The 17412-nt window shown below is 35.4% G+C and overlaps 1 protein-coding gene across 1 annotated transcript in view; it reads right to left on the reverse strand.

The window, feature by feature from the left end:
* The window catches only part of LOC147074817 (putative chitinase 2), a 57001-nt gene extending 42580 nt beyond the window's left edge, over positions 1-14421 (reverse strand). The window contains exon 1 of the mRNA XM_085942882.1: positions 14184-14421. Coding sequence (XP_085799008.1) covers positions 14184-14274 — 91 coding nt within the window. The 5' untranslated portion in view covers positions 14275-14421. The remainder of the gene's footprint in view (positions 1-14183) is intronic.
* Positions 14422-17412: the final 2991 nt, after the last annotated feature.

Genomic DNA, 17412 nt, shown 5'->3' on the forward strand with positions numbered 1-17412 from the left:
GCGTTATCATACTTTTAAATCGAAATCACCAAAACATGAAATCTGAAGAAAAATTACTTACGATATGTTAGAATTAAGCCGACGAAACGGAGTTTAAAAACGAAGGATTAAATACCGGTTCGGTGAACTTAGGACATTTTAGGCACCGGCTCATCCAAACCAGTGCAAACCGGCCGAATCGCACCACTGGTTATCACTGAGCTTATGAGTCATTTACCGAGTTTTTTTTACCAACTACTACTCTCAGTCTACCATTTCAGTGCTGTCTCCAGGCAAAGTGTCGCCCTTAACATAATCACTGCTGACCTTTTAATTACCACATTTAAATAACACGTTAATTATATCTGATGGCCAAGTACTCCAAACGCGTCTGTCGCGGTGTTAGCACTAAATGAGTTATTAAGGGGATTCAGACCCCAAATATGCTTCACAACAAACGTAGGGGGGTCCCGTGATACGTCCGATTAAACCGTGTGTGGTTTGGTAGCGAAATTAACTTCAATGTCTTATTATGTAAATGTATATGAGAGAGTGTGACAGGAAAAAAACGTATCAAAAAGGATAAAATGAAAGAAAACATATACACGTACCGCATATTCTTAATTTGAATTATTATGCTCAATATGCTCAAACTTGTAGGTACTTGATATGAAGTAAATAAAAAACAAACAAACAAAATAAACATAGAATACTGAAATGTCATTTTGATGTCCATAGTAACGCACGTATATATTAATAATTTAGTTGCTAGGACCACCCCCTTAGCAACCAATAATAGTGGATTGTATTACGGATTGCTTCCGAAATAACTTTTCATACAAAACAGAATTAACTGAAAATAATATATGGCTAAAAGTATTAAAAGAATGCATTGGCATCGTGTTCTGATATATTCCAAAAGTTTCAAATGTCTAGCTAATCGGGAAGTTAGTTAAAAATCGATTGCAAGATTTGTAGTGGACAAACAACCACCGGACAAACAAGAATACGAGCTAAGAAAAACGTGGTAAAAATAAAATAAACTGACACGCAAATAAAAGAATCGTTTATTTTAATCGGGTCGTAAAAGAAAACAAATGATAATAGTTTGACAGATATTTACAGTGCATTAGGTACCTAATAGCATATCAAGTACATGTATAGAACTTATTAAACAACATTATGATTAATTTGTGACAGATTGACGGAAAGGTACTGTGACACCCCCGTATGGTCCCCATTTGGGGATGTCTTTGTGTATCTGAAGAGGCCCGAATCGGTATCGAAGCCAGCAAATAATAAAGCGCTGATTACGAAAATAAATAATAATAACAGAGCCGAGCCGGCAACATTGTCTTTGACCGTTGGAGATATGCAACGTCGCCCAAGAAAAAAAACCGTTGGGAATGATTTTTCAAGATGGCGCGCAGATCGCGCGGATTCGGGATGGAAGGTGGATAATTATGACACCGGAATTGTGATGGAAGCGGCGAGTTTATTTAGGTTTATTATACTATATGGTTACATTTTTAATAATTTTATTCTACGGAGGGCGAAATGTACGCGTTCGCGATTTTGCTGCTTGTCGCGATCTGCCCGCCATCTTGAAAAATCATTCCCAACGGTTTTTTTTCTTGGGCGACGTTGCATATCTCCAACGGTCAAAGACAATGTTGCCGGCTCGGCTCTGTTATTATTATTTAATTTCGTAATCAGCGCTTTATTATTTGCTGGCTTCGATACCGATTCGGGCCTCTTCAGATACACAAAGACATCCCCAAATGGGGACCATACGGGGGTGTCACAGTACCTATATACTTAAAGAAGTATAGTGTCAAATAGGTAACACGATTTTGAAAATTATATATCTCTGAAAATGTCAATTTCTATAAGAATATGCTCGATTCAAATTAAATAGATTTCGGGAGTGGATAATTCGAAGTGAAACTGTTAAAAAAACAACAAAGTGGCGATTCGGTAAGAAATTAGTGTGTTATCCAATACACAATGAATACATAGTGAGGAATAATATCAGTTATCCAGTTATCGGTAATACTAGTTTATTTTTTATTTGTTTGTATCTTTTTAATCTTCATAATAATCATAATATTATTATATTATATTTATTATTTCCCAACATTGGCAACATACCTATTATAATATTATAAATTTAATATTCCGACTCAAGCAAGACTTGTTCAGAGTTCATCGTTTTTTAATGTTTTCCAGTAGGCTTGCATTTTGGACTGTCTCAATAGAAATATAATATAGCATTTTGCCTACATTTAACGGCCCACGTGCTCGGCGTAGGTCAAAATTGAGTTTTTATTGTATTTTCAAACCATGATCCTGGACACTCCTTAAACGTTGTAAATAATCTATTTATATAATTTTGAAGCCTTATTATTCTTTATATTTATTTTAAACATTTGATGTCTGCATAAAGTATTTTTGTTACATAAAATAGTATTCTTTTAAGCCTCTCGCTCTAATGTTTTAGAATATAGTCATATTTCGGTAGATGAATGTGCAGTGGTGTTAAGATTTTTTACATTTATTAATTTTTAAACGCATTTATAAAACCATTAGTATAATTTATGACGAGATAATTTTAGTAAAATATTTACGATAAAAAATTATATTGATAATCTCTGTGATCCCAAATTTGACAAGAATTAGGCATTTTATTATTCAAAAAATCGGCAAGATTAACACATTTGAAGATGATTCTAAAGATATTTATTATAAGCTATTTTGACCTACGCCGAGCATGCCCCCCTTAAATTATTATAATAATATGCACTGTCAAACCAATAACCAAAGCGATAGAAACAGGGAACTCAGAAATAATGGGAACTGAAATACCTAACGGGTAAGGATAAGCAGGCAACCGATTTTGAGTAAGGAAGAATACAGGATAAATTTAAACACGTGTCAAGAATACGTAATACGTCGAATACTGACAACTACTCTCGGTTTATGTATTGACGCTCATTTAATATTTGTGTATTACACACACTATTGCACGTCTATAATTCGTGGTTCATTTTCATAGGAAACTCACCACCATATTGATTATATACTAGTTCTTAATGCCAATATTTTCAAAACTCTTTGTAATCTAGTTTTGGTTCATTTAGTCTACCTAGCCATGATGTACGTCGTCCTAAAATGCAACTAGAAAGGGGGATCCAAAGAATGTACCTGCACACATAATTTCGCTATTTCATTTTTGACAAAATTCTTTAAGCCCCAAACATGTATGTATTTGCTCTCTATGGATATTTTTGGGTAAGGAAAAAACACAGACAGGCAAATATGTTATATGAGGCGTCTAATTCCAAAAAGCGATAAGTCCAGATTTGGTCAAAATCGAGAAAAAATACGCACGGATTCTTTGTATAATTTTACACAATATGTATTGTTCTATAAATTCCAAAACGCGACATAACCCTACGAAAAAAAATATTTTATGTCTCGATTTACTACAAAAAGCGCCAAGTCTGTGTTTCATATTATTTAAAGCTTGGTTGATTTCGCGCGTGTTTAAGTCAACCAATAAGGGATCGTTCAATATGTAAAAGGGCGTCTACCATGCTGTAGCATCTGGTAAACTCATGACAGTGCCACGGAAATATGTGCCTTATGCGGAATAAATTAAAAAGTGACGCACAAGCAGCGCTACGTCCAATTTTATTTTGCCTATATTTATTACATTTAAGAGTTTATCGGCTAAAACAAATTGCCGTTTGGTTCTAATTTCGACATAGAATACAACGGAAAAAATAATCTCACGTTAAAACAAATAATTTAAGCTTGAAAAATAAAAACGTTGTTTCCCGAAAATATTGAATTGTGGACTTGTCGCTTTTTGTAATTAGACGCCTCATATGTAGGTATCCCCTTAAAGTTCATATCTCAATCAAATCCTGACCCTAGCAGTGGAGTGATAGCGACTGAAATGATGATGATAGTATGGTTTCGGAGCTTTGATATTGACTGTTTAGAAGAGATACCGATACTCACCAACCTCACTGAGTTCCCTGACACTCACACATTCAAAACCATACGTCAAAATTTACTGTATTTGTATATAGCCTATCGGAATTCTATTTATTATCTGTTCTGTGGTTAGAAATGTCGAAAACCGGTTGAAATAATGTTTTTTGGTTGACATCGTTACATAATAAGATAATGTCTTTTTCCTCAATTATTTGCGCGTATTTTTACAGTAAGAGATTGTGTACAGAAAAATTATATTTCTAGCAAAAAATAACAGGAAAGTATTATTATATTTCAGCGGTGAACAACCATTATTTTTAATATTATACGTATGTCATGTGTTGGATAATATTTTACTATCGATAAATCTCGATGTATACACAACATCTATCAATAAAATAATCAAAAGATTACGACAAAATTTCTTTTTTTCTTTCAAAAAACCAAAATAAAGTGAAAAGTGTCTAATAGATATCTCTGCTATAGCTATTATCTAGACATTGCCGACTGAAGAGGAGTTGGAGACCTTGGAGTTCATCTGATTTAGTGGTTATATGTTATTAATAATTGGAAGTGACGATCAACGTAAGTAAACTTCTCCTGTGTATAATAATATCATAATACACTAGGATGTTTGTCAATGTGACAGTCGATTCTAAACGACAATAACTAAGAGCGGAATGCACAATCTAAGATTTCGTTCCTAAGGATAAGTCGCCGAAAAGCATGACTTAACTATAGACAATCCTGAGTATAGAGTTGAGGAATCCTTAACCATAGACTACTTTTGTTATGAACACGCCCCCTTCTGTATTACCATTTACCACTGACAGGTGCTGTCAAAATAAATTCGCATGTCTATAACACAGTCCATACACTCAAATTCATTTAACAATGTATCTCAATGTGGATATTGATAGTGTTAATTCGTTTGGCATGTACTTGCAGAATATTATTTTATTTTTATACGCCAGCCCGCAGAAATACAAAATACCAGATGAAAAATGACACTTGACGCTAGTGTTACCATGTTAAAAAAAAATCTTGTGGTGCCTGTGGAATCACGTATAATGACTTATAATGGAAACATAAGAGTATTATAATTAAATATTAATATGTATTTATAGTTATTGCATTTATAAAATGCAGTTGTCATATTTTTGTCATCGTTTAACAATTATAAAATAATTTACCTAATTTACCTAACAAGAATTTTTAAATATGGTATTATTTTGAATAGAAATGATCTTAACTAAGGACAGTGTTTCTGCATAGTGTTTTCTGCTAAGGAAATTTTAGTTATGACAAATGTTTCTGCATTCCGCTCTAATACCTTATTTTTATACTCTTCAGTCATTATAGAATACCAGACTCTGCTTGCAAGTTTTTTTTATCAATAAATAGTATGGCAGTGGACCACTCGTTGCTTGTGCAAAAAGTTATGCTCAGGCTTTATTAATCTAAAGATGGCGGTATCTCAGGACAAGTAAAATCAATATTTAGAAACGTTTTAAATGTAAGTAAACAATGTTAAAGACATCGTAATCATCGTAAATGTGGACTTCTCTCTTCTCATTGCATCAGTGACAACTAAATCTTTACTCATTTTCAATTCAGAATTTATCAAAAAAATGCTACAACTTATATCATACCAGGGCTCGAAATGGACCGCACGAGCGCACCGGAGCGCCGTTCCTGTTCGTGAAATCGGTAAAGTTATCGCTCCGTCTCGTGGAAAAAATAATTTGACCGTCTGAGCTACATATGTCATATAATAGAAAATCTAACACACTTATTTTTATGAAATACACATAAAATTTGATAACTATGTAAATATCTTTAGAAAACTGTCGAGCGCTCCGGTTCGTAAACTTTTCCATTTCGAGCGCTGTATCATACTAGATGGAAAGCTTACACTAGGATGTACGAACAAAATATATAAATTCTTATTAATAATTGTCAGGAATGTGTCTCAAAATTCCCCATACAAAATTGGTATGTACCTACTGAATTTCATCATAATTTTTTACCACTGCCAAGGAAAATGTCTTCTTTTTTACTTTGACAATGTCCGATACTAATAGTATCATATGGGCCTCCACAAAGTGAAGGTTTGTATTAACAGGTTTGGTTTTTACTAGACATGGATGTTAGCCACTTGCTCACCCTATTAGAAACACAAATTGAAAAAGGATATGTGAATTTGCCAGACCCAGGATTTGAACCCGGAACCGACTATATTATAAACAGACGCTTAAGCCTCTCGGCCATCGCTGGCGTCATGGGCGGGAAATGTCTGGGTGTGTAAAAGTAATATTTCTATAATTAATAATTTAATGAAGTCACCAGAATTAGGGATTGCAATACCGGTATTTCAAAACTGGTATTCCAGTATTTATCAATACCGAAATACCGGAATTTTCGGTATTAAGAAAGCACACTGGTTTACGTTTTTGAATATGAATTATAAGTTATGTGCTGCTAAAATGCAAATATATTGAGTGAATCCAACAGAAGTGAAAAAATAATAAAAACAAATTTCATCAAATATATTTACATGAGTAATTGTAGCGATGAATTATCATAATATTATTTCGAAATAGAAAACATCCGTAACAAAAATGTTCAATTATTCTATAATTATTGATGACTGTACAAGCGTTGAATTTAAGAAGCTTTCCTGCATCCGGACTTATTTGCACTTGATGAACTTTTGAGGGCTTTACTTAAAATTATCAATATATTCAAATTATTTATAAAAAATCACTAGTTCTACAATTATGATAAATATATATTTTTAAATGTCTACATAATAAATGTAGGTATGTAGGTTTTTGCTATAAAATAATATTTTTAAAAGATTTTAATAGCTATATTTATTGACAAGCACCTAAGTACTTCAATTTTTTTTATGTTCAAGAAATACCGGTATTCAATAATAAATACAGAAAAACCGGAATTGACATTTTCATTCGGTATTGCAATCCCTAAATGCCTTTTTAAAACCTTCCAATAAGTCTTTTTCATGCTTTACAGAAATATTCTTCATTATTAAGTATGTACGAGGGTGGGTCAATAAGTCCTTAGAAAAGCCAACAGGTGGCGTGACTAGTACTGTAAGCGGTTTGTTTTCATGCAGCGGCACTACCGATTCAGTAAGCTGCGAAGTTTCAATCAGATTGGTCGGGTTGTTGTTTTTTATTTTCGTACATTTAAAAAAAAATTTGCTTGTTTACAAAAATGGAGAAAATTGAGTTTAGAGCTGTTATTAAACATTTTAATATAAAAGGGTTAACAGCAAAGGAAATAAAAAATGAGTTGGATTTAGTTCACGGCATATCTGCTCCTTCACTTGCAACTATTTATAACTGGTTAAATGAATTTAAACGTGGTCGTACATCAACAAAGGATGAACCACGCTCAGGACGTCCTGTAGAGGTGACTACACCAGAAATGATCAATAAAATCCACGATTATGGTGTTAAGTGACCGAAGATTAAAGTTGAGTGGAATAATTGAGGTTACAGGGATCTCAAAAGGTAGCGTCATTTCTATTTTACATGACAAATTGGGCATGAAAAAAGTTTCTGCAAGATGGGTGCCGCGTTTGCTCACAGTCGACAATAAACGCAATAGGGTGGTGGCCTCTAAAGCCCTGTTGTCGCTCATGCAACGCAATCCGGATGAATTTTTTCGTCGCTTTGTGACTGTAGATGAAACATGGATACACCACTATACTCCCGAGACGAAAGAACATTTACAAAATTTTAAATTATATCTTTATATATTAATTATATATTATATTTATATAATTTTATCGAAACTAATGCAATGAGCTTCATATGATATATTATTATGACGATGATTCGTGATATTTTCGGGTGACCTTTGGGTTATTTACTACTACACCTACTTAATTAAAATTTGCCAATAAGTTTCGATTTAGAAATCACCCCTAGAGCTACAAGGGAAAGCGCGTGTATTGACAATCATGTCATACAGTCACTTGTCATGGAATCATAATTAAAAACCACAGAACAGATAATAAATAGAATTCCGATAGACAATATGCAGGGTTTTGAATGTTGAGTGTCCTACGAAAAAGAAACACGCATAATGCACGTGCAATAGTGTGTGTAATACGCCAACAGCAAGGCTTGCATTTTGGACCGACTCAACAGTGTTATAATATAGCATTTTACCTATATTTATGTTATTATTATAATAATATGTACTGTCAAACTAATAACCAAAGCGATAGAAACAGGGAACTCAGAAATAATGGTAACTGAAATACCTAACGGGTAAGGAGTAGCAGGTAACCGATCTCGAGTAAGGAATAATCCGGGATAGAGATTCCTATAATAACACAGTAGTCAATGCACGTGGGCACGAATCCCGAGAGACGCAGGTTCGAACTTGGTGGGTGTTATAATTTTTCAAAAAAGATTTTTCTATTGGTTATATCTATATTTCTCAGTGTCTCAAATTATTTACATTCTGTAGAAACTGATTTTATATTAATTTAAAAAAGTAAATATTAAGTATGTATGGTAGGTAGCAGGGAAGTCAGAAATAATGGGAACTGAAATACCTATCGGATAAAAAGTAGCAGTTAACCGATCTCGATTAAGGAATAAACTTAAACACGTGTCAATAACACGTCATACGTCGAATACTGACAACTGCTCTCGGTTTATGCATTGACGCTCGTTTAATATTGGTGTATTACACACACTGTTGCACGTTCATTATGCGTGTTTCATTTTCGTAGGACGGTTTCACGACAAAACAGAACAGCCAGGGGAAAAATAAAATATTCATTTTTGTGGACTCTATTTATTAATTAAAAACTTTTTAAGTGAAATCATCCACGAAATTCCACAAAAATTAATGTTTTATTTTTCCTCTGGCTGTTCTGTTTTGTCACTGTTCTGTTTTGTCACTGTTCTGTTTTGTCGCCGTTCTGTTTTGTCCGGTTACCCCTGCTACTCCTTACCCGTATTTCAGTTCCCATTATTTCTGAGTTTTTTTGATAAAAACGTTCATACCAGTGAATTTCTCACTTGAAAAATATATTACAATGATTGGTAAAATAAAATATTCTTCCGTTAACTTGTTGACGATCGCTGATTCGCAGATCTTCACAGATCTGGAGACGTGTCGTGGCCCGTAACTAATTGCATCATTCTTGCAGTTTTTGTGCCTAATCGTTTTCAAAACAGTTATGGATAAGTATGATATTCGGTCAATAACATTATGATTGAAGTATCGCTTAGGTAAGTATGAAGCCATGTATAACATGCGGTGGCGAAGGGTGGAGGTAGGCTGTCAAGATTCGACGTAACTAGTGCACACTAAACTTTATCAGTTATACCTACCTACGTATTTGTTTTCATTGAACTAATACTACACAATGTAGATTGTGTTGGTTAGTTTTTAAAAACCAATTAAACTAAGCCATAATAAAATAGCCATAAATGATTAAATCATACATACTTTTAGATATTTTATCGATTATGGTTGGGTTTAATGAATTTGAAAAAAACTAACCAACACCATTTGTAATAGGTATGTATTCATAATCCAACGAAAACAAATAAGTAAATATAACTGAAAAAGTGTGCACTATATTTGTCGGATCGCCTATAACATACAAAAACTATTATGGTTTGGTTTAGGTAAGGTTTAATTGATTTTTAAAAACTAACCAACACTCTCTGTAAATTGTAGTCTTTTTAAGGAATGTCCAGGGTTATGCTCTGAAAATACCATAAAAGCTCCATTTTGACCTACGCTGAGCATGTGGGCCGTTAAACCAAACTAATAACATATTACTTATTTAAAATGATGTATGGTTTAAACTTTAATGGCATAATTTTAGATATTTTATAGATACTTACATTAATATTTTTTGACTATTATCTACTATGGCTTGAATTAGGCAGGGTTTAATTGAATTTTAAAAACTAACAAACACTATCGACACATTATAGTCTTAGTTCAATAAAAACAAATACGATTGACTGACAAAGTTTATTGTGCACTATTTATGTTGGATCTTAACAGCCTACCTCCACACTTCGCCATTGGATCATGTCATGTGTACCCACTGACGACAGGGACTGATCGATTGGCCCCAATCAACCCAATTGTCCGAGCCAGGTGACAATCTGTTAAGACAGATCCACTCATCGATTAATTTATTGGCCCGGGGACTCTAGAACTATATAAATGATTAGATTGTCATAAAATCTGATTTGAATTATTACAATTATTAAATTATTATATGAAATCCGGGCCTGGCTGAAGGTACTATCTAATAGTAATACTTTGCCTAAATCCGTTTGATATATCAGGTGCGCATGCCCACATTCGCCACGTAGGTCAAAATGGAGCTTTTATGGTATTTTCAGAGGATAAGCCTGGACATTCCTTAAACTTGTAGATAATCTATTTATATAATTTTGAAGACTTATTATTATTATCCTTTATATTTATTTTATACATTTGATGACAGCATAAAGTATTTTTATTACAGAATGAAATGCCCATAGAAATGGCGTATTGAAAAAAATACTACCTAATTCTTAGGTCAATAATTATTATAAAACAATCATTATTCGTAGGATTTTTTTATTACATTTGAATGGTCAAAGACATAGCTTATAATCAGTATCTTTAGAATTATCTTCAAATCTTAACCAAACCACCAAAAATCTTAACACCACTGCACATGGATGTACTGAAATATGACTATATTCTAAAACATTAGATCGAGAGTTTTAAAAGAATACTATGTAATGTAATAAAAACACTTTATGCAGTCGTCAAATGTTTAAAATAAATATAAAGGATAATAAGGCTTCAAAATTATATAAATAGATAATATACAACGTTTAAGGAATGTCCAGGTTTATGCTCTGAAAATACCTTATAAGCTCCATTTTGACCTACGTGGGGCAAGAGTTATGCGCAGTTATCATTTCATGCCATCACATGATATATTCTTAGCCTTTGGACATCTCTCGTGTTGAGGGTCCACGTCTCGCAGCCATACGTGAGCACGGGTAGCACACATTGGTTGAACACCCTACGCTTAAGACATAATGGTAGGTCACTCTTGAAGATACCATTCAGACGTCCGAAAGCACTCCATCCCAGCTTTGTTCTTCGAGCAATTTCATCGTGCATGCTTCCGTCTATGGACACCTGCTGTCCGAGATAGACGTAGCTGCTGACTTGCTCGAGTTGGGTGCCAGAAATACAGATAATCGCAGGGTCCGAAAAACAGTTCCTCATCACTTTTGTCTTTGAGACATTTATCTTTAGACCGACTGTTTGACTGACATCCGCGAGTTCTTGCATTCTACCTTGGAGGTCTTTCGGGTCTTGTGAGAGTATAGAGCTAAGGGTTAAGGGCTAAGCTAAGGCTAAGAGTCACACAGCGAGGCATGGAGAGGTGCATGTTGGGCATCACGCGAAAGGACCGTAAGAGACACGAATGGGTTAGGAAGCAGACAAGGGTACGCGATGTAATAGACGTTGGGATGGGCGGGGCACATTGCTCGCCGAAAGGACGACCGCTGGTCAAATGCCGTCATCCAATGGTACCCAAGGGGTACGAAACGGCCACAGGGTCGCCCTAAAAGCCGCTGGATTGACGAACTGGTAAAGTTCGGCGGAAATACGTGGCAGCGAACGACACAGGACCGAGAGAGTTGGAGAAAGCTTGGGGAGGCCTTCATCCAGCAGTGGATTGACCCCGGCTGATGATGACATGATATATTAAAATGTTTTCGTGAAAAAATATTTAGATTTGGTAGTTACCTACCTATTCAAAGTCACAAGCATATTGCTGCATAAGTCGTAAGCATATTATAAACTGCTATTTAGAATAATTAATTGAAGACACCGGTATTTAGGTATATATAAAATATATTTTTTATAATTTGATTTAATTCCATACGGTACCGGTTTGATCTCTAGTGTATATCTTTAGGTATGTATATTAATATTGTATTACCTATTATCATATAAACCAGTGCTCCGCAACCGGTGTGCCGCGGAGCATTGGTTCCAAAAAAACACAAATAATTTTGTATATTGTACAATAGGTACTTGTATATTGTACAATGCCGAAATTCTGTAGAAAGGCTAATGCTATTTTCTGGATTTTGGTTAATAAAGAATATCCTCGTATTTCTGACAAGGCTACTAAACTAAGGCTAAAAACTTTTACGTTCATTGAAACAAGCTCAGATATCATATTAATTAATTATTTTATTGATAATGCAATACATGGGAATATGTACATTTGGTTCTTCGTCGTGTGTTATGTATATTTTTTAAATTATTTATCAAATAAGTATGTAATATAATTTTGGTGCATGTCTCCCACAAGGTGGGGGGCTATAGCCTGGGGGCCCAAGCTCAGGGGGGCGGCGTGGCAGGTTAAGCAGATAATTGAGTTTAACACAAATTATAAATTTGCTCTAATAGAAAAAAAGTCGACTGCGGCGCTGATTTGCTTCGCTGGAATTTATATTTTAACACATACGATTGTGGGAAAAAATGTATTATTATTTTGTCAATACTCGACAAATAATTATTGTTAACCCGACAACTAACCATAATTTAAGCAGATGTATTGATAAATACAAAAAATCGCTAAACATAGAATCAATACGATTAATTTTACCTCGAACACCATTTGAAAAACGTTATTTTAAAGTATCACACTGTCTTTAACCTTAGCGATAGGTAGGGGGGGCGCCGAAGATTCTGGGCTGGGTCCATGTTTTGGGGTATAAATTGTTTTACGTGTGGTGTGCCGCGGAATTCTGGGAAGACCTTTAGTGTGCCGTGGGTGAGAATAGGTTGCGGAGCACTGATAAACGACCTCTTGTTTGTAATAAAATTGTTCATACAAATATCATACAGCTGACAAAACTATATTTTCAAGTCAAAAACTGTAATAAACACGAAAAATTTGCATTATTTGTCTTTGTTTATTATTCAAAACACAATAGGTACTAAGTACAGTAAAGTTAATATTGAAAGAATGCCTGACTACAGGAATCAGGATACAAAGATACTGACCAGCGGGTTTATTCTATACACAAGGCGACTATCGACCGCTAAAGTGATAAAGTGATAGTATTTATTACATATTTGTATTGAGGTATTATAATTGTTACAATAAGTTAGACGTCTAAACAGTCGAAACTGTCTATCTCGCTCTAAATTTTATCACAGCCAAGAGAGGTGCTGTTAAAATATAGCACTTATTGCAACAATTACAACCAACTTATTGTAATTGTTACAATAAGTGCTAATACTTTGATAAAAACCTACCCTAAGTTTGATAATATTTATCACTTTATCACTTTAGCGGTCGATAAGAATATAGAATAGATCCACAGGTCAGTGGAAGTGACATTCACCTAGAGCTAGACAAGAGAATTAATAATTGCATATGTATTATTTCACTTTGAAGTCGGTTTATTAAATTTATTCACCTCTTCATTTGAATTCTTGTGTTATAATCTCCAGACATTAATGAAAATAGGGTATGGCCCCCACAATAGGGGGGAGGGCTGACAGGCCTCTAGCCTGGGGGCCCGGCGTGACGAGTCGTCCTGATAACTGAGATAAACATTCATCACAAATTTTACCTAGTGGGAATAAAGTCGCCTGCGGCGCTATTTTGCTTGACGAGTATTAACATTTAAATATATAAGTAGTTTAAATATCAATTTTGGATTATTGTATGTTGATAATAATTGATAGGTAACTCCATAATTCATAAATACAAAATAATCGCTAAAAGTACAACTAATACCATTAATTTGACCTGAAACACCATTAAGATAATTCTTATGTAGAGCATCCCTTTGTATTTAAGCCTGGTGATGGGTAGGGGTACCGCCAAAGATCCTGGTCTGTGGACCCGCTTCAGGGTGTGGGGGCCATGCAATATATAAGGCCTTTTATCGAACTAAAGTTCTATTTATCAATCTCTTTATTGCACACTATCATAAATTAAATGGATTTTTTTTCTGCTCTGGTTATGATCATCACTGATCAATGATCATGGTCATTATTTTAATGAATGTAAATGATTCACGCCATGTTCTGCCATACTATCACCACGGAAGGACCTTCAGTCGATAACATTGTATTTAAAACGATTTATCTACCTGTTAGGCTGTTAACATCCTCGGCTAGAAACGAGAGGCTTAATAATCCAAAGAAGAACACGGCAAACATATTTTCACACTCACGAGACATGATTGCAATATGAGATTTGATTTATCCGCACGTATAAAATAATAGTTCATTTAACACTGAATCAATTAACTTAGGTATTTCAAAATATTTGTTTTTCTCAAACGCCCGGACACGTCAACGCATTTTGTCAGAATTTAAAATTTAACTGGTAAACTTTTAAACGGGCGCGAGTCTCGACGCAAGGCATAGGCGGCCCTCAAACTGTTTCAGTCTCCGTGCCACACGTTTCAATTGACGACTGGAATGCATCCGATTAGTTGGATAAAAAAATCCAATCTTTTATTACGCCTTTGTGACAAATCACATCGCAAGCACTATGATCTGGTCAGGAGGACATAGTGTATGTATAGCCTAATCAAATCAGAGCATCTATTCTATACACGAGACTGCTGTAGGCCGCTATCGGCAGTTATCGAGGGTAGTTTTTCATTTTTTGTCTCGAAGTTTTAGCACTTATTGTAACAATTACAATATGTTAGTTGTAATTGTTACAATAAGTGCTATGTTTTAACAGCACCTCTCTTGTGTGTGTTAGATTTTAGAGCGAGATAGACAGTTTTGACTGCTGCCTATAGCCGTCTTGTATATAGAATAGATGCGCTGAATTATTTATTATTGCGCACGCATCGCATCCTATTTTATCGAAAATCCAAAAAATTAAGATCCCACTATCAACGGCGTTAGATATAGAGATAATTATAGGTCGAAAGATCCGAAATGACATTTCATAATCGTATACGATCGGGGCAGACAATCGGCGTGAGCTTTTCGATCTACGATTCCGTCAAATCAATAAACAACGTAACAACTTGTGAGTACGACAGGTTGCCTGATATCACCGGTAGCATTATCTGGACGTAAGGTATGTATTCGAGACTATATTGGATATCGGTAAAATAGTATGCAGAGTAAAGGCTCGATGAAATTGAGCGAGTTTACAAGCTGCTAGTCGGCGAGCTTACAAGCGGACGAGTCAGCTAGTGCGATAATGATGATGACACACAAAACTTTTCACTCGCTCAGAAACCAACAAGCTAGCGAGTTGAAACCATGCTGTTTCTTTAATTTGCGGAGACGGAAATGTAAATAAAAGTTCATTGGGATTTACGCCAGACCCCAATATTGAAAGGGTACCTACATAGGATATACGTTATGTATCTTAAACGTCATTTTTGTTAATATTTGACAGGACGTATTGAGTAGTTCGTTTTTTACCCGCAGGTTCGCCACTATCGCTCTACTGCGCAGACGCAGATCGGCCCACACGCCAGCGAAGAGCGAATAAAGTAGCCCGGCTTTCAACTTTTCTCGTAGATTGTTTACAATCTGCTTGTTAGCTAGTTAGATGATGACACTGGGCGAGTTAACTAGCAGATAGTAAATTCACCGGCTTGTAGCTTGTAAACTCGCTCGATGTCATCGAGACTTAAGCGTCAATTACATTGAGATTCTTTACGAACTGTTTATTGGCGAATTTACAATCTGCCTGGAAGGTCACCCAGTGTAATCATCGAACAAGCTGATAAGCAGGTTGTAAACACTCTACCGAGAAAAGTTGAAAGCCGGTCAACTTTACACGGCGTGTGGGCCTACTGCGTCTGCGCAGTAAAGCGCAGTAGCAACCTCCCGGTAAAATAACGAACTATCTTATGTCAAAATAGTCGCTTGCTTGTGGCTTCTCAGCGAATGGAAAGTTTTGTGTGTAATCTTCAAATCGCAGTAGCTGATTCGCCCGCTTTTAAATTCGCCAACAAACAGCTCGTAAAGAAGCTCAATGTAATTGACAGCTTTAAGAACAGAGGTGGAGCGCATTGACAACGCTGTATAGCGAGTCGCATTCGTTCGACGCAGGCTACGCAGTCGTTACACTGTCGGAACACTGCTTTTCATTTCATACATATGATTATGTAAGTTTTTTTTTTTTTAATTTGTACATAGGTATTCCCACGGAACACACTTTCACATGCACACCATGAGAACGTTCCGACATTTACCGTTCTGACTGAGAAGTCAGAAGCAAAGAATTTTGGAATGTATTCATTCCGCGTCTAGAGAATATAATCGCTCAGCAAGTCTGACAAAGAAGTTGCAGTTTACCTGTACAAATCACACAGGCGATTGTGAATCGTATCGCTGAATAGATAAGAGATAATATCGCTTGCAAGTTCTGTTGTTTTTACCTTGTGTAAGGTTACGGAAATAGTTCAAATTATAGTGTAACCATACATAAATAGAAAGAAATGCAATGTTGACTATAGCATTTTTAATTTTTAATAATTACCTTCGTAACTCATCATCATCATCATCAGGGGCGCGACAACCCGGTGTGGGTCTTGACCTTCTCCAACAGCTCCCTCCACCTGTCCCTATTCAGTATGGCCACTTTCCAATTCGGTACCCCCACAATACGGCAGTCACTAGCAGCTCCATTCAACCAGCGAATCTTTGGCCTGCCTCTTCTTCTACGCCCTATTGGATTGCTGGACATCACTCTCTTTGCCGGTTCGTTGTCATTCATAAGGTGCACATGACATATACTCAGACGTGATTAAGTTAAGGTCATCGATTTGGTACAGAAAGTAGAAGAAGAAATTAAATAAGTTTCTATTTAGTAGTATGAATTCATTTTGCTCTTAACATAATGTTTTTTTTTTTTTTTTTTTAAATTATTAATAACCATGTCCTTGCTTTTTCGTACAAGGTGGTTGTTAGTAATTTTGAACAATCACAAACACCCAGGCTTTGAGAAAAACACATAAATGTTTTTGTCATGACTGGGAATCGAACCCAGAACTCTCGGGTGGAAGGCCAGCGCCTTGCCCACTGCACCACGAGAGCCGCCAATGTTTTTTTATTGCGGTTTGAGAATAGATATACCTAACACTTCATATAAAAATAAAAGTAGGTACTGATGGGTATGGGTTTACGTAAGATGTTGATTTACACTTTCCACTTATTGAAAACACTGATTCAGGGACATTAAGTATTACGTCAGTATATTTCGCTTGACAAGTAACAATTAATTATTAGCAACATTATTTTATAAACGCACACTTTGGCGCGAAAGTTGGCAAATTATTGTATTAAGAGGCGACGTTTAAGGTTCAAGGGTAGGTTACCGACTGACCGTACTACCTA

Source organism: Rhyacophila brunnea, unplaced genomic scaffold (genome assembly GCF_057557595.1).
Source record: "Rhyacophila brunnea isolate RB1 unplaced genomic scaffold, BYU_Rbru_1.0 scaffold_15, whole genome shotgun sequence".
NCBI lineage: Eukaryota > Metazoa > Arthropoda > Insecta > Trichoptera > Rhyacophilidae > Rhyacophila > Rhyacophila brunnea.